Source organism: Cottoperca gobio, chromosome 21 (genome assembly GCF_900634415.1).
Source record: "Cottoperca gobio chromosome 21, fCotGob3.1, whole genome shotgun sequence".
Taxonomy (NCBI): domain Eukaryota; kingdom Metazoa; phylum Chordata; class Actinopteri; order Perciformes; family Bovichtidae; genus Cottoperca; species Cottoperca gobio.
This window is the reverse complement of record NC_041375.1, coordinates 14,669,043-14,690,422: the sequence shown is the minus strand read 5'-3', so window position 1 is coordinate 14,690,422 and position 21,380 is coordinate 14,669,043. Positions and strand designations below refer to the sequence as shown.

The 21,380-nt window shown below is 39.4% G+C and overlaps 3 protein-coding genes across 8 annotated transcripts in view; all 3 read left to right on the top strand.

Annotated features, from left to right (window-relative positions):
* The first annotated feature begins 1,358 nt into the window (after nucleotides 1-1,358).
* On the top strand, nucleotides 1,359-5,035 carry pttg1ipb (PTTG1 interacting protein b). Its single transcript, XM_029459851.1, has 7 exons — nucleotides 1,359-1,566; nucleotides 1,941-1,996; nucleotides 2,108-2,216; nucleotides 2,817-2,919; nucleotides 3,299-3,364; nucleotides 3,772-3,818; nucleotides 4,318-5,035. Exons 1-7 carry the CDS (start codon nucleotides 1,440-1,442, stop codon nucleotides 4,359-4,361), a joined length of 552 nt encoding a protein of 183 aa, XP_029315711.1. The 5' UTR covers nucleotides 1,359-1,439; the 3' UTR covers nucleotides 4,362-5,035.
* Nucleotides 5,036-5,770: 735 nt separating this feature from the next.
* sumo3b (small ubiquitin like modifier 3b) lies at nucleotides 5,771-9,707 on the top strand. The gene is made up of 4 exons (XM_029459145.1): nucleotides 5,771-5,902; nucleotides 6,991-7,119; nucleotides 7,260-7,331; nucleotides 8,611-9,707. Exons 1-4 carry the CDS (start codon nucleotides 5,882-5,884, stop codon nucleotides 8,674-8,676), a joined length of 288 nt encoding a protein of 95 aa, XP_029315005.1. The 5' UTR covers nucleotides 5,771-5,881; the 3' UTR covers nucleotides 8,677-9,707.
* Nucleotides 9,708-13,687: 3,980 nt separating this feature from the next.
* Nucleotides 13,688-21,380, top strand: part of fmnl2a (formin-like 2a) — a 50,678-nt gene continuing 42,985 nt past the window's right edge. For 5 of the 6 annotated variants that reach the window (XM_029458491.1, XM_029458492.1, XM_029458493.1 and 2 more), the window contains exon 1: nucleotides 14,249-14,362. In XM_029458491.1, the coding sequence (XP_029314351.1) occupies nucleotides 14,249-14,362 (114 nt within the window). Of the gene's footprint in view, nucleotides 14,363-21,380 lie in introns of all 6 variants that reach the window. The other variant, XM_029458487.1, reaches the window with a different exon arrangement.

The following is a 21,380-nucleotide window of genomic DNA, read 5'->3' as shown; positions in this document are numbered from 1 at the left end:
TCTGTATGCACCAGGTGCAAACATTACCACGTTACTAGAAATTGCTACAGCTAATAGTAACATTGGTTGGAACACCAAAGCTGGAATTTGTGCACTTTTGAATTTATAAAATTAAAAACCAAAATCAAATGCAGGTGTGCTGCATTCGTGTACTGTTGGCAGCATGGGAGTAACAGGAAAGCCTCTCTTTATTTTAACTTGGAAATGTTGATGTATTATTATACAAACAAACATGCCAGTGTTCCATAAGTGTCATTTTAGTTCAATGTTACTGCCAGCAATGGTGTTGCTTGCATGTTGCTAGAAGTCTGTTGTTCTGTGGCTCTTTTCACCAAGTGGACGGTCTGAACGATGTGACATGAACGCAGCATTAGACTTTAGCAGAGGTCTAATCAGAGTAATTGAAAACACCTGTGCAGGTGAACAGGGCCTTTAAATATAATTAGGTGACTGTCAGTGATGATAATATATATATATATATATATATATAAAAATAAATATATATATATATATATATATATATATATATATAATATATATAAATTAATATATATATATATAATATATAATATATATATATATATAATATTATATTATATTATATATTAGAAATATTTTAAACTGTAGTCCACTGCAGAACTGAACTGGCATGTGGTTACAGTAAATTATGATAAATACTGTGTTGATATTTTTCCTTTAGGATTCTACATGGCACGTGAACATGTTGAAGGGGCTGGATATTAAATATAGTGGCTTTTTGTTATCTTGGTTTTGTTTGGGATCTAATATCATTTGAAATAATGTTGACATGGTTCTGAAGAACAAAACTACCGGGTAGCCTACCTGTGTTTCATGAACAGTCAACAAATAACTTAACAATTTTAGTAATAAAACATTGAATGCAATATAAAGGGTAATGGATGTAACTTTCCATCAGTTATTAATTCTTATATCCCAAATGTTAAAAGACTATATTTCTGTGTGTGAGCTATGAGAGACAATGTCGAGTGAAGGACTATTCTACTTAACTAGAAGTAGCAATACCATAGAGTAGAAATACTTGTTTACAGGTAAAAGTCCTGTATTCAAAACTGTTCTTAAGTACATTACTTGAGTAAATGCACTTAGTTACCTTCCACTACTGCGGATAATTAAAAAAAAAACATTACTTAGTTACAGCATAAAGCATTTTAAAAAGGATGCTTTGTTAGAAAGAAGCACACACATTCTTGTTTCTTTTGGCTGTTTGTATTACTGCTAGTAAAAAACAACATTTCTCTTCTACATATATACATATAGACACATATTTTCTGGCATCACGAGGACATTATTTTCGGTAGGATGTTTGCAGCTGTTTCGTGACACCCAGCGTCAGGAGTTCATGACGTCAGCCCTCTCTGTGGAGGTCCACCCTCCAGATACAAACATTAGTTGACTTCATGCAGTCGATGGCTCTCACTCGTCTCACAATGTCCGGAGTTTACAGAGCCTTTGTTTTTATCTTGATTTTCTACGGAGTTTTTATAACCTCGGAGGCGCAGACATCGACTCCTTCTCCTGCTCCGAGTAAGTGTGTGTTTTTTTTGTATATTAGTTTGAGCGGTTGTGCTTTGTTTTGTATATCAACAGTTGTGTCATGAGGTGGTCACATGACAGCAGAAAAATTGACCAGGAGCAAAGATAATCATCTTAATTCATGGAAATGTCTCGCAAGCAAACTTTACCCGAGTTTCTCTTTTTGCAAAGTGTTTGTGAATGTGTGAATCACTGTAAACTCTGTCGATGATTTGTCACTATTGGCAGAAAGTTAAACCTCTAGTAAGAATTTATTTCCTGTCTTGGAGCCCATTTATACGACTGCTTGGACTTGCCCAGTAAAAGGAGGGCCGCTGTGCCTCACAACCTACAATATAACAAACTGTAACTTGTCTCTCTTTCAGCTCCTTGTGCCTTGAGATCCAACACCAGTTGTGCTGAATGCCTGCAGAATGTGACAGTAAGTCTGCTAAACACCAACCAAATAAAAATACTAACAGTCTTAAGTTGTGTTAGTCATTTATTACTGTGAATACCAAAGATATGATACTAAGCACAGTGTTTGTTGCAGTGTTTGTGGTGCACACCAACCAAACAATGCATGGACTACCCAGTGAGGAACATCCTGCCCCCCAGCAGTGTGTGTCCACTGAATGATGCACGATGGGGGTTGTGCTGGGGTAAGACTCACTAAACCTTAAGCCTCGTATAATCATTAATGCCAACCAAATCTGGGTATGATCGAAATATCAATTTATTGTTTGACTCATCAAATATGCCAAACATTCTCTAGTTACAGCTTAAACATTGTTTCTTTCTTACTTGATAGTGAAGTGAATATCTAAAAAAAAACATTTCAAGACCTCTCTTTGTGCTTTAGGAATTTGTGATGGCCATGTATCACTATATGCTGACATTTAAAAAGACAAACAATGAATTAATCAATAGAAGCAATAGTCAGCAGAATAATCAATAATGAAAATAATTACAGCCCTTGTATAGGACTTTCATCAGATAATTTAAAATCTTAATTTACTAACAGTCATAAGATGCATCTGACTAATGAATTACTTAATTTAAATGATTTAATTAATAATGATGGTGCTAATTCTCCACGGAATAACCCACTTATAACTGGATAAAATGTTTTGGTCCACTAAGACTCCAACCAAGGGGAAGTAGTGTCCATGTAATAGGATGTATAATATGATGCATGGCTCATATCATTTCGTGATTTTCAATGTTTCCTTTTTCTCTGTGTGTCTGACTTTGATTTCCAGTAAACTTCCAGATTTTGATCATCACCATGTCAGTGCTGGGTGGCGTCATCATCATTGGCATTTTTGTTTGCTGCTTTTGCTGCTGCAAGTGTGAAAGAATTGGGTAAGCATTAAGTCACGTGACGTGTTGGCTGTGAAATCTAGTTTAACATGCAAGGAGGAGGACGAGGAACACAATGGGTTGTTTTACTGCGAGGCCAGGCTGATACCGCCGTCTCCAAAAAGCTTGCCAGAATTTGTAACTGCAGTTTAGCTCTGAAAATAACATTGATCTTTCTATTTAGATGTGATCTAGCCTCCAAAAACTTGCTAATTTAATAATGTGTTTTGGATGAGGAGGAGACCGATAGATATTGTTAAATTATTAGACTGATTAACGGTTGCATGTGCTGTATTAGACAAAAGGCAAGACTCTCACTATTGTCATTTATATTGCATATATATATATATATATATATATAATTACATATCTTATATTCTAGGAGCAAGAGAGAAGATGCAAAGGTGGAGCGACAAACCCGTGCAAGGAAGACCCGTCAGAAAGCGAAGTAAATGGCTGTTGAGGAGGGGAATCTGAAGATATCTAATTATCTACTTATTCCGATAAAAAAATACAAACAAAATAGTTTCTGGTACTGTAATTATAACAATAACCAAAGACTAACATAAGTGGGAATCTCTCCTACACCAAATGTTGTTGACTGTCCACATCTGCATGTTGAGAAATAAATGTCCATTATGATCAACAACAAGAAACAACAAGCTTCTCAGAAATGGTGCAGACAGAAAATTATTGCTTTTCAATGTATTTCTATGTGGCAGGTATGTAAAATGTGGAATATACCATCAGCATATTACATCAGTACTTTGTGTTGATAGATCAAAACACTGTAGGCGTGAGTGCATCCAGTGTTCTCTGTTGTCCAACAATTTGTCTTTGTTTCTTCCCCTATAGAAGAACAGAAATGCAGCTGAGACACGATGAAGTCAGGCAGAAATACGGTGAGATTAATTACTTGTTTGTGTGGTTTGAGTAGGTTAATAAATGTACATTTTGAATATCTAAGATGCTTGTTTTCACAAAGCTTGTTTTTACATGCACATTGATAAAACGGTTGCAAAATGACGGGATATGGGAAAGATAAGGTGGATAAAATAAGATAAAGATGATTAAATCTGAGCAGATGAAACAAGTGAGCAAGATAAACAGACAAACAAAGAGAAAGAAGTTAAGTAAACACAAGAAATGTGGTCCGGTAGCGCCATCTACTGGATAAAAACAACATTGCACATACACTGTACATTCAATTGCAAAAAGTTTTTACTTCAATGATTTTTGGAAGACAAGCTTTTTAGAAATATGTTATTTGCTCTTTACCCACAATTTAAATTGTATGCAACCATCAAAACAATTACTAATTAATCTGGATATGTTATATTCCTAATCCAGTGATATGCTTGTAGCCGGGTTATATGATTTGTTCTCTATTGTTCTTTTCAGGAATGGCAAAGGAAAATCCATACGCCCGTATGGACAATCATTGAGCAGAATCTCAGCGATGATCCCTTTTTAAAAAACAAAACAAAAAAACTTTGCGATGATTTTATTGATGCCAGTAACATTAGGATACATGAGAAACTGATTATCTGATTTCATTTCAGTGTTTGTGAAAAAATGTCACCAAGATGTTCTGAAATGATTTTGACTAACTGTGCACTATATTGTAAACACGTTCTCTTCACCTAATGTTTCATATTTTATTCACATTGCTTTCTGCTGTTATACCAAGTTAATATTTCTTATGCGTTCATTTTGATGTAAATGGTTATACAAGAATCTGTTCAGGTTGTTTTTCTGCCCACACAGAAAACTACATGTTAGTGTAAATGTGTTAAAACATATTGTTTGCCATGATATACAACATGACTGTGTTATTTAGCATAAAAAGCAGTATTGTGAGTTTTCTACAACTCCAGAGAAGATCAGAGCTTGTGGTGCTTCTTTTATAACGAGCAGTTTAATTTCCATACTATAGTTGTAATACACACTAGTTTACTGATCTGTACTGAAAATACATTTATTTTTATATAAAAAGTTAATTTAGACCATGTAACTGCTTTTACACGTTTTTTTTGCAATTTTATCAGTGAATAAATAGCAGGATTTGTTTCAATACTTGTTTGGATAAAATAAATGTGATGTCATCAGTGTGCTTCCATCCCACCCTCTCACTTTATTAAGGATGTGGGAATATGTTTCTGCCCTATTGACACATCCTATATGACACCCTTTCATCTGCTGCAAGCTTTCCTCAATCTAGCCATGCATGTTGCAGTTCCTGATAATAATTTGCCCTTCAAGGATTGTGGGAAAACAAATGATACATCTATGATACATCTATATATACAGTCTCCAAGGACTACAAACCTGTGGGATTCACACTATGAATCTTCATCCAGAAATGTTCCAGTTTGGAGCCCCTCTACAGGCTAGCTCTAAATAATCTACCAATGGTCACAATGTAAAATCTTAAATTGCATAAACCTTACCCCATAATCCTTAGACATGACTCTTTTTGAGAGTGGCTTTATGTCATCTCATGAATAAGATATGTTTATCCTGACCATTTTTATATAATACCCGGAATATTAACTTGACCCTTTATTAGGGATTGTCTGCTTTCATAAACTATAAGAAAGAAATGATTAGCATCGTAATGCTGTTTGGTTTGTTGTGCTTCTGACTCCCACTGCAATGGAGTTCAGTTGAATTAGTTAACTATTTGGATCTGTAGTTCAAGGATTTTGATAGACAGCCCCTGGACTGGACTAAAGGTTGGCTTTGTAGAAGGCCACTGTTGTTTCCTCTATCTCGCGGGAACGCGCAAATTATCTTGCGCGGTCCCGATGAAAATGGAGCACGTGACTCTTTTTGTCGAATTACATTTTAAATTTCCGTGCGCGCGCGCCCCTGGTCCACACGAAAGAGCCGGAGGAGCTGATAACCCGCTTCACAGTTAACAGCCTGTCTCTGCGATATTAGTAACTCCCGGTAAAATAGCACAATGTCTGAAGAGAAGCCAAAGGTCAGTAACGTTACTCTGTTTCTTCGAAGCAGCATCTTGTTCGTGTTTGCCGTTAGCTGTTAATGATGCCAGTTGGAAGTTAACGTTAGCACATTTTGCTAAGCTAACGTTAGCTGCTTCCAGGCTACAGACGCCGCATTTGAGCGGGTCGACGGAGAAAACAAAGGTTGACCAATTTGCGGATCTTTAGGTGCACAGCTTTGCGTTCGCAGTGTCCCACCAGTATTACAATCTGCCACTGCTAGTTAACGTTACTCATTGGTGTACTGTTAAATTATGATGTGTTTGCTAACGTCTGCTTCGGAGATTGCCCGTGAAATGAATGATTTGTGTTTTTCTTTCCTGTGCGCCATTGTGGCTTTCAGCGCCAGTTTGAACAGGGACTAGCTTGCTATGCTAACCAGCGGGAGAGCTGAATTATTGTGGGTGGGAGTGCGGTGTTTGGATGGTTAAGCCTTCCCCTAGGACCAAGCTGAAAATGTAACGTTAGCTGGCTAGTTACGTTAGCTGCTGTTGTAGAGTAACCTCATACTACCGGACAACAGCAGACCAACCTGTGTTCAGATTAACAATAAATGATGGCGGTCGCCAGATTGTGTCGGTGGTTGCTTGTAGTAACTATAAAAACATCCATGGTAGTAACGGCAGACGTTGAAAGCAGGAAGGCGAATTACTTATATTTTCATTGAATTACATTTACAATACATCCCCATCTGGTGTTTTTGTCATAGCTGTGTTATGATTGTGAAATGGGGTCACAATCAGGATTCCCTAGCCCCACTGTGAATGTCGACCTCCCCCATCTAAAATAACAGCATGTGGGAGTAGATATAATTTCTACAAGTAGTAAAAGAGCATTGATGCGAGATCACCACTTTGGGACTAGGCCTTTTTTTAATGGAGCAGTCTGTATCCTGCACAGGCTGTGTGTGTTCTCACGTCGCTTGGCTGCCAAACTTGTGAAGCCATGCACAGTTTATGAACTGGCAACAATCCACGTTTTTATCAGACTTAAAAGTTGCTGATAAGAATAACGACACCATAGACAACAGACATGCTGCCACTGCTGATGAGTGTTTTCTTTGCAGGAGGGAGTGAAGACGGAGAACGACCACATAAACCTCAAGGTAGCTGGTCAGGATGGGTCGGTTGTACAGTTCAAAATCAAAAGGCATACTCCGCTCAGCAAACTAATGAAAGCATACTGCGAAAGACAGGTAAGTTCATTCTCAAAGACTGAAACATATACTACATATTTCCCTGTGGTCAACAATAGTAATGACATAACAGTTTTTATGATGTTTTGTTGATTCATAAATTCACTAAAAGGCTTTTGTGTCTCTTCTGTCTTTAACAGGGATTGTCAATTCGTCAGATACGGTTTAGGTTTGATGGACAGCCAATTAATGAAACTGACACACCTGCACAGGTTGGTGAAAGCTGTAATTGTAGTCTGAACGTGTATATGAGTAGTGAAATATTTTTTACAATTCACAATAGGGCTGCACAATATTAGAAAAACTGATTTTCCCCGCAAGATATATTGGCGTGTGAAAGGAATATTCAGCATAAATGTTGTAGGGTACATGCAGTTAAATGCATCAACAAATTTAAGAGGCTTGGTAAATGTGATTGCCGCTGTGTTCAAGCTGGTTGGGGGTAGCTGACATCGCAGCAGACCCATAGGACAGTCCACCCCAGTGGAGCTTCGTCCCTCCCTGCAGGGAAAAAGGGCGCAGTGAGCGGTTAGTTCATGGTACCGGGGAGAGGCGAGGTCTGTGTGATGGGTGCTGTAAAGCTCCCGGTCGAAGCCGCAAGCCACCTTCCCCTCAGGCCTTTTATAGGGCGACTTACTACAGCCGGTCTGGCTGACTCAAATGGAGAAAATGAGTAAAAAGTGTAGTGAGTCGTTATGAAACTGGCACCTAGACTGTAGGTAATTAATGGGGAAACCCTGGATTAGTCATAGAAAATGAGAACAGTGGGAGTTTTTATTTATATATTATATAGCCGCAAAAAGTTGTAGCATGATATGTTTGAGTTCATTTGCCGACATCGCACATCCTGCGATGTGACTATTGCGCATGCTCACATTGCAATGCTGATCTGAAAAATATATTGTGCAGTCCTATTTTAAGCACTGTATAAATAGTTGTTGTTCTTAAAGTGCATATGCTATGCATTATATTTCCACGACTAACTCAGCTGCATGAATGTTGAGTTTATATTTGTTTAATCGGTGTAAAAATATATGTAACTGGTATCAAAAAGGCGTTCATCAAGATCATGGGATGGGTCATCTTCACTGGATCATGATGGAAATACATTAAACCCAATACAAAGACGGTTTTCCATTGAGGGTTGGGTATCGCGTTAAATTTGTCCATTCTAGTGCCAGTATGAAGAGTTTTGGTACTGAAAGCAATATTCTCCTTCAATAGTTCACTGAGGATAAACAGGATAAAAAATTATCTTAATACATTTGTCTGAAAATGTTAATATGATCAGGAACTACAGTGAATGGAGCTGAAATTAAGAACTAAATTGCTAATCTAATAAAGCCATTTTATGGTACTTTTCCATTTGCTCAGCGCAAGACGCGTAGCTGTCCGTACCGCAACGTATTGAGGGTTCTATACAAAGCTCTACTTCTAAGGATAAATTATGCATTTGCTGTAGAATAATGTATATATGTTTTGTTATTACAGCTGGAGATGGAGGATGAGGACACTATTGATGTATTTCAACAACAGACAGGGGGAGTCTTTTCTTAAGTTGGCTCTGGACTCATGGAAGAACATCCGCATCATTATTTTCATGTTGTATTTGTTTTCACTACTTTTTTTCTTCTTCACTGTGCTTGATCAGGCTGTTCACAACATAAAAGAAAGTAGACGGTTTTTCATTTGGGGCCAAATCCTAACTTTGAGGTGCAGGGTAATTTTTAAAAATGTGTTTTATTCACATAAATGGATGATTTTGAAATTGTCCAAGGCAGGGACACGTCTCAGATCAGATATGGCTCGTAATGGGGGGAAAAACCACTACATACTTTTGATGTTGAAATGACCTCATGCATGTCTATAAACCATAAGCTGAACTACATGCCAAAATCCTTCTTTTTTTTCTTTTTGTTTATGTTTTCCAGATCGTTGTGAGCATTTAAATTCAGGGTGGCCTCAACTATTTTTAATTCATGAACTTGCTATGGAGGAAAACTGCTGGATGGGAACCTGTGGGTTCTCTCTGTAGATGGGATAGGCATTATGAAATATTTCCCATGTAATAAACTTTTGGTAGTGTTTGTTTTCTTTGTTTTCTTTTTTTTCAGTCAAAATTATTTGCATCAATGCCTAAGAAAAATGCTTGGGCTGAGAAATATCCTTATGGATGGTTTCCTTCGATACTGTCACCCTCAAAACTTAGTGGTAAATAAAGTACAGTAATGTTTCCGGACCAAAAAGCTAAATGAATAGTGTTCTTTTATAAAAGGGTTTAGTTAATATATAATATGTAGATGTAGAAGGGCTACTGTGTCTAACAGTGGTCTTTGTTGTCACACGGCGACAGAACAGTTCTCCATTGAATTCTTTCCACCTTTTCAGGACTTTAGATTTAAAATAACTCACCTTTAACAGTCCAGAAATTGAGTGTCTCATCTAAGGTTATATATTTCAGTCAATTTTTAAAATACTATTTGTTAGCTTTGCAGGGTGACATTGGCCTCCCCATCCCCTCTTTTTTTTGATTTGTACATTATTTGTTGTCCCTATACTGTATACAATAAATATAGTTTGATACTCAATTTCTTGCATAATATTTTACCTTCCATTTGTGTGTTAATATTGTTTCTATAATGCACTACACAATGCAGGGCAAATGTTTTAAAATATTAACATCTTGAGTGTACATAAACATTCAGCTATTAAAGTGCTGACTGCATGTTGAAATCTGCATTCCTAAACTGGGTGGCGGTTTGACTCACGTAACCAGAGGTACAAATTAATTCTGCCCACTAATTTATGCTATTGTGGCAACTAGGAGTCATTGTTTCCAGATGTAAAGCCCTGGAACAGTTGTTCACCAAGCCCATGATTATATGATTTATTTAGTCACCCTTGAAAAAGTTTGGAATTAAGCCAAAATATTTGAGAAAGTTGTGTTTTTAATAAAGCAGTCTGACCCAGAGTGCAATACAATCTACATACTTTAGAGGGCATTGAAGATTCACAGGATCACTCCTCGCTCTGCTCATCTACATCTCTACATGTTTGAATCACTGAAGTCTCCAGCCCTTAAATTAAAATACAAAGACACATGTGTTGCTCCACTCCAGCCTTGTGAGGGCCGTAACTCCAAGAGTGTTCTCTTAAGAGAACTTCATTTCACAGATGTTAAATACTGAGCGGCCAAATGAACTCCCTGTGAGCCTCCTCACACAGTGCTTTGATTGTGCTGTCTATATTTCTGGCATCTTCTTTGCATTTTATATTTCCTTGTGGATATATCTGGAGTCTTATACTTCCCAAGACATCTCAAAGATGCAGCTGCGAGATGCCCCTTCCACACATACATTCAAGAACCTCCTGAGTCTGTATGTATATACTTTATATGTTTAAAGCACACAGACATGAACTGTAACGGGTGAGATTCCCTCAATGCATTACAATTTGTTGTTCTCTGTGAGTCACCATCAGCTGTGTCAGAGAGGCTTGTAAGGCAGCACATACCCTCAATTGTTTTTTTCACTGCAGATAATGGAGAGACACTTTCTATTATTGTTTTAAAGCGAAATCATTGTGTATCTTAGGTCCTGCACTGCTCTGCTGTCAGTGTACAGTGAGGCCCATTTGTTTATTATAGTGACAAGATAATAGTTGTATTATTAAACTACACAGTCACATGTATTTAGAATAAAAGAGCTATTTTCCAATGAGAAACTAAAGTGTGTTACTTGAGTTTATGTTCATCTGAATCATCTGTATTAAAGACTAAACTGCATGAGAAATAATACTCTTACTATACTGTTGCTGAATGAAACTTCAAACTAACCCCAAAAGACCCAGGTTCACCATTGTTTGTTGGTAACAGCTCACTAGCAGTTGCAGCTTTTTTGTATGGAGGCATTTTAAAGCACATTGTTAACTGATCAAATGAGAAACTTCTGGTGGGCCCTGTTTTGACGAAGGTTGATGTGCCAAGAACTTCTTAAAGATTTTGATCCTGTGCTTGAATGATGCATATTCCTGATTAATTTGTGTCTAATCAGATTACCACACAGCAAACATGCAGCCACGTGATATTCCAGCGCATGAATACTGAACACATGCACAGAGTAGGGGAGCGACATGGGTTAACAGCAGCCCACCTGCTCATTTCTGCTCAGGGGTTCTCTATAGCAGGTTACCATGCTCCCCTAAAATGTTTAGAGTTTCGAGTATTGTCTGATCATTCACTCATTATTTGTTTATTACATTCTAGTAACTTCAGTGAACACATTTAATATAAACCTTTACATGGAATGTTGTCTGTAAACAGAGTAATACATGTGCTATAATGTAAAAAGAGAAAAGAAGGTTTTTATATAAAATGACATGCAAACATAAACATCATAAAGTTATTATCATTCATTTGAGCAATGCACACTTCCTGAATTGAATTTATCATTTTAAATTCCATGTCATCTATCTTCATTATAGCTCACATATTGGATGCCTATATACAAACTATTCTTGTTTTAAACCATGCTTAGTTTTTAATTTTCTTAATCCAAACGACTGGTCCTACACGTATTTTAATTTGTCGGGCTGAATTCTGATCTTTAAGCTTCCTTCACAGTTGCTTTCTTAATTGGTTACCAATTTGAATGAATACCAGAATAATCAACATTTTTTGAGTAAATAAAATGTTGGTGCATAAACATGCAGTACACAGTGGATTATTACTGTATGGACATTACACAACACAGGGGGAGGGGGTCTTCGGACAGAGCAAATAAGTTTAAATTGGGACACGTAATGATCGAATGAGGTCAGTCAGCCGGGTTTTGCATCCTCAGTGTGTCCAGCCAGTAACCTCAGATGTGACACCCTCCCCCATTGAATCAGTCCAGCAGGCTGAATGAAACCACTGTGCATCTGGAGACCCTCTGGATTGCCTCCAGAGCGCTGCATGCTGATGTCACCCTCTTGTGCGTAATGTGGTCCCCACCCTGTCAGCAGATCAGGTTTCACCCCAAAGCGTGTTGAGATCTTGAGGGAGTGTGTCGGTTGTGTTATCATAAAATTGTTGTTATGCAATAAAGCTTAAGTTTCACTTTAGGCTACAAATACGAGTGATGTCCTAGAGACACTGGATTTTGGATCACTTTGAAAGATAATGTCTTTTAAACAGTAGACATTTTGACTTGTCATAGTAAGAAGACCCCTGTGCTTCTTATGTCAAAATGTCCTTTGGTGAAAAGGGCCCATTTCTCTAACACAGGGATGATTTGAAAGTAAGAAATCCTTAAATATAATCTGGACAAAAATCCTGTCTGTAACTGCTAAAGGTTTCGTCCCAAGGATATTGGATGAGAGATGTTAGAGACAGAAGTGAGTTAAGAAAGGTTAAACTAAAAACATGAAAGGTTAAACTAATCACACATTCCTTCCAAGTATAGAAAGGATTTATAGAGAATAGATACAATAAATGAAACCTTTTTTCTCAGTTTGCCACTGAAAGCATCTCATGGAGACCTCTGAAGAAGAAGTCAATTATATTGACAGAGATTATTAATGCAACCACAGTCACACTATACAGCAGTTTGCCACCACCCAGATTAGTATATACACACAATGGATAAGAAAAGAAAGAAAGAATAAGAAAAAACATCACTCATATCTGTACCAGTATGTGTAAGTCTAAAGGTTCTATCATTTAAAAGAAGCTTTTCATACTTTGGTTTTCAAATATGCTTTAACTCAGGATACATCCAATGCAAATCATCCTGTTTTAAACCACATGCAGTTTAATTACAGGAGTTATTAAGTGCAATTTGCTAAGACATTTTCACTTGTCAGAACACTACATTACATTTAGATGTGCCAGCTCCAGGATCTTGATAATGCACACACTATCTCACTGACATGGCTTACTGGGATATTAAATTAATGTTGTGAGTGACACCTGTGCTTGTTCTGCCATGGCACAGTCATGTTTGCTAAAGAGACAAGCAAGACTGTATTGTCATCCATCTACAGTGCAGTACAGTACAGCAGGCTACATAGAGGAACACAATTGTGTTTCGCTGGTCGACGGTGCAAAACAAAAGAATGAACAAATGATCAATGCATGCAAACAACAAGATACAGTAAAAGGTGCAAACATATAGTGCAATAATAGAAACATATAAATACAAGTACCATAAATATACAATTCCCTATAAGTGATAGTGTAAAGACAACAGTAAAACGCAGTTGTATTTACCCCGAGGATGTAAAAAGGTACAATTGTCACTTCACAAGTTACTTTGGACAAAACTGTCTAATATGTAATTATTACTCTAAGATAAATAGCTTACACATAAATACAACAAATGAACCCCTTGAACCCACATTTCAATCACTGCATGTACAGAAATGGAGGAAAGCCTATGTAACTGTCCTGGGGGGGGGGGAGAGACACAAGTTTGTGGTCTCTCACAATGGACTCGAAGTACCACAATGCAACACAAAACATATCATCTCCTTAGCGACGGATTTGGGAACTACGCCCCGAGAAGAAGTGGGAGGCTTGCCCCCTGAAAGGACTCATTGTAGGGAGGGATGAGACTGTGTGCAGCCACGGTGTGTGTGGTGTGAGTGAGTGTGTGTGTGTGTGTGTGTGGAGCCCCCTCCTCCTTAACTAGCTGGTCAGCAGCGGAGGGATTAGTGAAGCCAGCTCCACTCACTACTAACAGACGGGGAGACGGGGGGGATTGCAATAAGCGTGAATCATGCTTGTCGTCATTACTACCGGCTGGGAGTGGAGCCGAAATTGTGCAAGATACGGATAACATCGAAGAAAGGTCCGTGTGGATCGAGTCAAGTTCCCAGGTCTCCTCATTCCGCCGTGAAATGCCTCACCAGGGGCTCTGCTGCTGCTGCCGCCGCTGCTGCTGCTCCTCGGACCCGTCGCATTCTGCTGCCTCCCTCACATGTGCTTTATGTTGAACAAGTGACCTAGGATATAAACCTGTAAGGAGTTTGAGGGGGCGACAAAACCAAAGGACGTGCGGATATTTTTTTTCTTTCTTTTTCACCGTGCCGAGATTTTCTCAAGTGAAAGAGAGAGGGAGAAAAGTTGTAGGCTACTTGTTGGTCAAACATGGGGAACGCAGGGAGCATGGACCAGCACACTGATTTCAGAGGACACAACATGCCTCTGAAACTACCCATGCCCGAGCCAGGTGAACTGGAGGAAAGATTTGCAACCGTTTTGGTAAGAGAGAGAAAAACATTTTCATCTGTCTTCTCTTTGTTCCCTCCATGCTTCGGTGTCCTGGGACGGGACAGCTGTGTGTTGGTTGGACCTGTGTGTCCAGCACGCCTGTCCTTTGTTGTTCAGAGAAAAGGGGTATTGCGACGAGAAAAGCGCACTTGTGTCAAAGGTACAAGAGAAGTGCATCTGTTGCACTGCTAGAATACAAATTTGAGGGTGATGTAACATTAACTAAAGTCCTTTCAACCCGTATCAAAGTGACGTTGTATCAGGACTGTGAACACATTGACACTAAAATGTGTCTATTTAACATTATTATTATTATTCAACAACTTTCTGAGGCTTTTAACTTTTTGCCACAACATGCTGAAATTCATAAAATATCACTTTGGGGCTCCCTTGACTCGGAACACAACATATTACATGTTTACTGTACAGTAGTCTTCTCATTTAGCAGCCTATGTCCAGCCTCCATGCTTCTGAACATTTTCCAAGTGTAGTCACACCGAGACACCTGCAGTCAAATTATTGTTTTATGGCAGTTTCTTTCCCAACTTTATGAGTCCAGACGCTGGCTCACTACTGAAGCTCTAAGTGCCCAGCATGCCAGCTCCTTTCGAAACATCTGTCACACCATAAAGTGGCAACAGGGTCTGTCAACAATTATGTTACCTGGGAGTGAATGCTGCACATTCCTGGTGTTGTTAAAAGATCCTCCAGACTTTAAAGTGCCTTCAGCTCAGTAACCATGAGGGGAAAAAGTGTTTAGTTGATGGTTGACAAACTTCCATCACCAACATGTTGACTGATCGATGGGAATTTAGTTGTAAGAAGCACCAAAGCATTTTCACCATATTCTGTTGCACTGCAGTATTATTATTATTATTATTATTATTATTATTATTATTATTATTATTATAGAGGGCATTATTGTGGGTAACTAATATGTCTTTGCTGATGGGGACAACTTCCAGCACACAGCTCCCCAGCCAGTGAATAAAGGCCTAAATAGAAGAACAGTTCAGTGTTGGTGAAATTTGAGAGCTGGCAAAATGTGGGTCAAACGTGATTGTCGCCTGGCTTACTGCGCTCATAAACATTAGCTGATCAGTACAAGGTATTTGACTTGAGAAAGCAGGTTCTTACAGCAGCGTGACTTGAAATGTTACATTTTATTTTTATTTGTCTTCGCTGCTTTTTTCTTCTGGTACAGGGCTTTGTTTTTGTTAATGTTGGGCGCGTTCTGTAATGATCCTGTTCTGCTTAGATCTTTTAGCCTGTAAGCCCATTACAGAAAGTGGATCAAGTTTAGGTGGAAGTCAAACCATTGTGTGCCACCGTGTTGTGTTGGGGTGTGATTGCTGCTTGTCAGACGCCGATGAATCCCTGGAGGCAGCAACCTTTGGGGTAGAGAGGTTTGACGTCACACGACAGAGGGATTTGGGCCTTCTTTCTTAATCACGTCTACTTTTAGAATCGCCTTCTTCTTTTGAGCATTGAGGTTTCCCCTCCTTGTTTATACACATTCTGAGCAGTAAATGTCAGGTGTGAGAGAACGATCAGGATTCATGAATTCGGATTACAAAAGTAGTTCTTATTATGCTTTCCAGAAAGAAAAAACTACCTGTCTAACTCGAGGATTTTGTGGGCTGGCTGTCAGAAAAGCCGATCCTCGCAGCATGTCAGGAACTCCCCAGCTCCCCCCCCCTCCCCCCCCTTGCTGCCAGCATGATGCCTCAGCTCTTGGCGGGATGGAAGCCCTCCAGCATTACAAGAATTTAGTACTATAATCACAGCATTTAGTGTTATTTACTGCCATTTAAACCCTAATGTGTCTCAGCCGTGCCTGATGGCTGTTTGCTCCATTGACTGCGGGAGCGAGTGGCACTGTGTGACTCTGGTGACCTCACTTATGGGTTGAATAGCAGATGATTAGGATGATACCTCGTCTGTCCTCTTCGTATCCCAACATATCAGTGGTTACCAGCGTGGATTAATCCACATTTTATCATCAACCTAGGCGTGAGGGAATAGCAGCAGGACTGTTTACCTGCCACTTCTAATAAGTTTGATCAACAGGCAAGAACTGGATCGCAGTAGGGAGCCGTTTGGATTAAAGGCTTGTGCTGTGCTCCACCACATGCAAGCACTCGCCTCACTAAACCCTTGAATTTCTTATCAAGGGCATACAGTATTTGAATTTGTGTCCATGCTGCGTGATATGAAAAGCCTCCTTTGAAATATTGACTCGTGACCTCCACCATCTGAGCAGACCACATACGTGTGTAACCGCACAGAGAATATGGCTCATTCCTACAGCGGGGATGTACTGGGACTTTGATTTGGAGAAGCCTGGAATTTTTTTGCCAGTAATTTTAACACTAATACAGTTTTTGTGGTATAAAAAGAATCTGGTGATGTTGAGGACCTTCAAGACACGTTAGGATGTCTTGCTGACCCCTTGCCCCCTCAGTTTGTGAGCATTTCCCCCACTGCATTGAATCAAAACAAGACCTGGCAAGCTTAGTGAGCTGGATCACTAAGTCACAGTATACTGTACTGACAACTCTTGCTAACCTCTGTACCAAAATGTGTACAGTCAGTTAATGGAGTTCTAAATCAGTTACAGCCCTGTTTTACAGGAATTATGTAAAGATCACTGAGATCTAGATGAACACAATACAATCTAAAATAAGCAAAGTCTCCTGATTTCCTCAATTAGATTACAACATACCTTTTTATAAAATAATAAATAAACAAGACTAAGAACCTGAAAAAGCATTTGATGACAATTTTGGGTACTTGGCAGTAATCACTACTTTGTGTCACATGCACATTTCTGAAAGTTCCCAAAAGGTTTAATGTGTGATACCCAGTCTTAATTACTGGTTGTGTATGCCCACAGTAATACTTGATGATACAAAGGCGGTTTGTTTCCAAATAAAAGAAACCATTCACTCCCCTTAGGTTTGGTACAATATAAAAAAAAATATTTCCAGAAACTTGTCGGCTGTTTTTTTTCTGGGTAAACGTGAACAATGTGGTTAATAAACAGTTTCCACTGAAGGTCAAAAGCTTTAGGAACTTGTGGGGCATGGAACAAGTGACAAAGTGGACCTTGAGTGGAGATTGTTTTGTAAACTACTGTTTCCAAGGTCCAGAATGAAATGTAAAGCTTGTATTTAATTATTATTATTTTTATTTTTAAGTTGATAGTTTTATTATGTCTAAGCTTTGTGATTTGTCTATGTACACAAACCCACTATACTACAATCTGTTTACGGTCAGCTGACAACAGCAAGAACAAAAGCCACACTAGGAAAACACTTTTTTTGACACGTCCATATTGTCTTCTTTGTCTTCTTGCAGGATTTTATTTTTAAGATTTAACAGTTAAAATTAGCATATGCAATTAAAATAAAACAAAAATGGACTTCTTAGCCCTCATATGGTATACATTTTCAAGTTATGTACATTTTACATAATTAACTTTAACTAGTTACTTTTGAACGCACCTTGCTTGGATAAGGCTGTACTGTGGTTTCATACCACCAGTCGCCCTCTTGCAAATCAGTATTTACAGTCTGATATTTTAACTCCGTCAGTGATCTGGCTATGTATGATCGTATGGTACCACTTTACGGAAAAACGTTGGGGTTTACTGCCGGCTGAGTCGACATTTTCTACTAAATGAAAAGCTCCCATTGAAGTCTCTGTCTCATGAATCCCTGGAGCCAAGGGCTGATCTTCGAAATAGACTTAGGCTAATTGTAATGCAAGGCCTCTGCCGTGATAAGAGAGGCTAATTCACATGTGACCTTGGCCATGAAGTAAGTTGTAGATTAACCTAAATATTCATTGTTTAAAGTACAAAGGGTGGAAGATTTCCATGCAGGTGTAAGCTGGAATGTACTAATTGTTTACACGTTTTAAAGTAAGCAGTTTGCTGTGTTTAATCCCTGCTAGCTCTTTGCTTTGTGTGCCTTGTAAATGTTACTTGTTGTAGTCTTTTGAGGGCTCAGCTTTTCTAGGGAAAATGTCTCTGTAGTTACTCGGGGAAAGCATGTTTGCAAGTCTTCACCTCTCTTGTGGTTGCCATAGTGTGAGTGAGACTACAAGCCTACAAGAAGAAGATGGGTCACACGCGATGATTTACCAGGATCAGATGTTAACTCTGCTCTGCTGATAACCCAGTGACTCTGCTGGTCATATGAACATATAGATCAATCTACTCTGCATTTATTTCTTTATCAATCCAAACCTGCCATTAAAGGGTATAAGTAACACTTCAAAGTGCCATTTGTGTCTCTCATTCTATAAGTACACATGGGCTGAAAGCATGAAATGACTGCAGTCAAATCTCTGTGAGTCGTATCTAGAGCATGAGCCAGTCTATATGCTTCATGCTGAACCACAGGAAAGTGACTATGTGTAACAGGAATTCAGCGCAGGCCTCATGTCTGCTCCTCTGCCTCATCTAGCCACAGAGCTGACATCAAATACAATTGTACCCACATCTAGGATACCATCCACTTCAATCTCAGGGCTGTAGTGTTTGCTGAATGTCATGACTGCTGTCAGGGAGGCAGAGAAGTTTACAGCCAGTACTTGTTTAAATGCCATATGGGGACTCTTGGCTTAGCTGTTGTTGTAGCTGCTCTTCTTAATAGTCTGTCCCGATTACATCTAAGCTACTTTGTTTAAAGGCTGCTGATTCGCCCTGAGATGCTGTTATTTTTGCTGCGAAGCCCTGCATCTGAAATCTACTCTTCAGATTAATCACACAAGTAGCCGTAACGTTCAACTGAAGTGTAATTTGTCATATTGACAGGTCCAAGCTAGCTGTGCTTTTTTACCTGCACACACAAGCTCAATTTGAAACCCTTCCCAGAAGTATTCAGCTGTGCTTAAACAAACTGAGTTTTAAAAGACTGAAGGTGTATTTAAGCTGCACTAATCAATCTTATTATATAAGGAATGGGTCCAATTAGTCACGTAATGAAAACTATGTCACTTGTAGAAATGAATCCACAGAGAATTATCATCCGTTTCAGTCCGAAAGGTCTTTTAGCTTTTAGGACCCACAACTTTAGTGCTTTTGCTCTTTAAGCACTCATGAGCGTCATTTAAAGCCCCAGCAGGCGGGTGCAAAAAAGTTCTGATGAAGCCATGTATGCTACATGCCCAGCATGGATCGCACACCCGACAAAGTTTGCGTCTAGCTTGTAAACATTTAGCATTTGAACACCAAGACCAAGACAGAGCTACAGGGGAGTTTATACTGGAATTTTAATTGTCAGGTGTTCAGAAACTCGACTCTAATAAATGCACATGTTTCTTCCTATCTATAGGGTGCATTAATATTCAACTGTTTGCTAACATAACATTAGCCATAAACAACTTAAATACGACTTAATGTGTGTGTGTGATGTTCAGCTTGTAAAGTTCTGCCCCCAGGCTGCCAAAACAATTGATTAATGCTGCGTTAGACATTTGCTTTGTCATTGTTTCCAACATTGTATTCGTTGTGGAAAAGATCATTTATGTTTATTGCACCTTTTTTTCGGAATGAATCAGTGGACAAACACAAACTGAGCATGAGGAGGAGTCCCAGAATGGTTTGGGTATGAAAATGATGAGAATCATGTACACTGGGCTTCGCATCTTAACCCACCTGAATGCCTAAGGGAGATTTTACTCTCTTCCACCATCATCAAAACATCATTATGAACTCGAATCATGTGTTCATCCCTCCAGTGAAGACTTAAAGAAATACAAATAGGTAGAAAGTAGATTAACATTTAATCAATTTAGGTAGTGCCATAACTTTTTATATGTATGTAGTTTATTCTGAAAGACAGTTTGACTTTGAGAATTTGACAGGCCGTCTGTTAGCTTGTGATTTGTCTCTTCCATAACGAGCACCGTGATCCATCCATCTCCTACATTGCTACATGGGACCCAGGAAGTGACTAAGCTAACCCTCATAGTTTTTGCATGTCGACTCTTCTTCATTAAAAAGCATAACAATGGGTATTGTCTGAGGAGCAGAGGGTGAACACTGGCTGAATCCTGTGCAGCAGGACCCGGGGAACAGAGCTGCTCTTTATTCTGTGGAGAGCCCAAGACGGAGCCTGGCACTGGACCCAGACCCGGCAGGCTGCGAGAGGCCACCACACATACCCAAATATGTGTGTGTGTGTGTGTGTGTGTGTGTGCATACATGCTTGTGTATAAGCATGTGTGTTTGTGCTGTAGTCGAAGCCCCATGATGCCCACCAATTAGTCGTAACAGAGCTGAGCATGAAATGCTTGGGGAGCGATGAGATCCGACAGCCAGTGTGCTGGCCTCTGCAGCCTCTCAGAAGGGATGCGAGGTGCAGTAGTTGCGATAGCGATAATATGCTGCTCAAAACCCCGAAGCGGAGCCTGAAGGGCATCTTGCCTAGCAGGCAGAGGATCAGCTGATCATATGGGAACAGGTCTTTCTTGGCTGTGTGCAGGTACCGCTGAGTTAAAACCACTGGGGCCTTCAATCACTATTGTTGTTCTCATTTTAGTTTTGACATCCGCACATTTGGGGGTGGAAAGGTTTTCTGCACTGCAGCGTGGGTGGCAATGAGCACTGACCAAGCAAAGCGATATTGACTTTAAAACATTGCTTGAACAAAGAACAGTTCCTGACCCTTGTTTGGGTGCTGGACGAATAAGAAGAGCCTCTGGACTCTGGCTTAGTGACCCGGCTGTTTCTCAGCTACAGAATAGCAAGAGCAATTGAGCTTCTTTCTTAACGTTGTACTGAATGCCAGCTATCAATACACACTGTTTGGAAAGAAAGAGAAACTTTCCCCGGGCAGCTTTTTGACGTCACTCCCGAGTAAGGCTTTAGTTTTGGACGTAGCTTCGTACTTGGCGATGAATATCTTTGCTGTAGGTCTTCCTGCGTAAGAAGCAGGTGGACGATGATGCAGCTTGGAACAGGCCGGCCTGGTCCATTCATGTTGGTCACAGCCAGTTT

Excerpts from the sequence above, each read along its gene's own strand:
- pttg1ipb (XM_029459851.1), top strand. The coding sequence starts at position 1,440 with ATGCAGTCGATGGCTCTCACTCGTCTCACAATGTCCGGAGTTTACAGA. Across the intron at positions 1,997-2,107 it reads AATGCCTGCAGAATGTGACA|TGTTTGTGGTGCACACCAAC; the intron begins GTAAGTCTGCTA and ends TGTTTGTTGCAG. Across the intron at positions 2,920-3,298 it reads TGCAAGTGTGAAAGAATTGG|GAGCAAGAGAGAAGATGCAA; the intron begins GTAAGCATTAAG and ends CTTATATTCTAG.
- sumo3b (XM_029459145.1), top strand. The coding sequence starts at position 5,882 with ATGTCTGAAGAGAAGCCAAAG. Across the intron at positions 7,120-7,259 it reads AAGCATACTGCGAAAGACAG|GGATTGTCAATTCGTCAGAT; the intron begins GTAAGTTCATTC and ends TGTCTTTAACAG. Across the intron at positions 7,332-8,610 it reads AAACTGACACACCTGCACAG|CTGGAGATGGAGGATGAGGA; the intron begins GTTGGTGAAAGC and ends TTGTTATTACAG.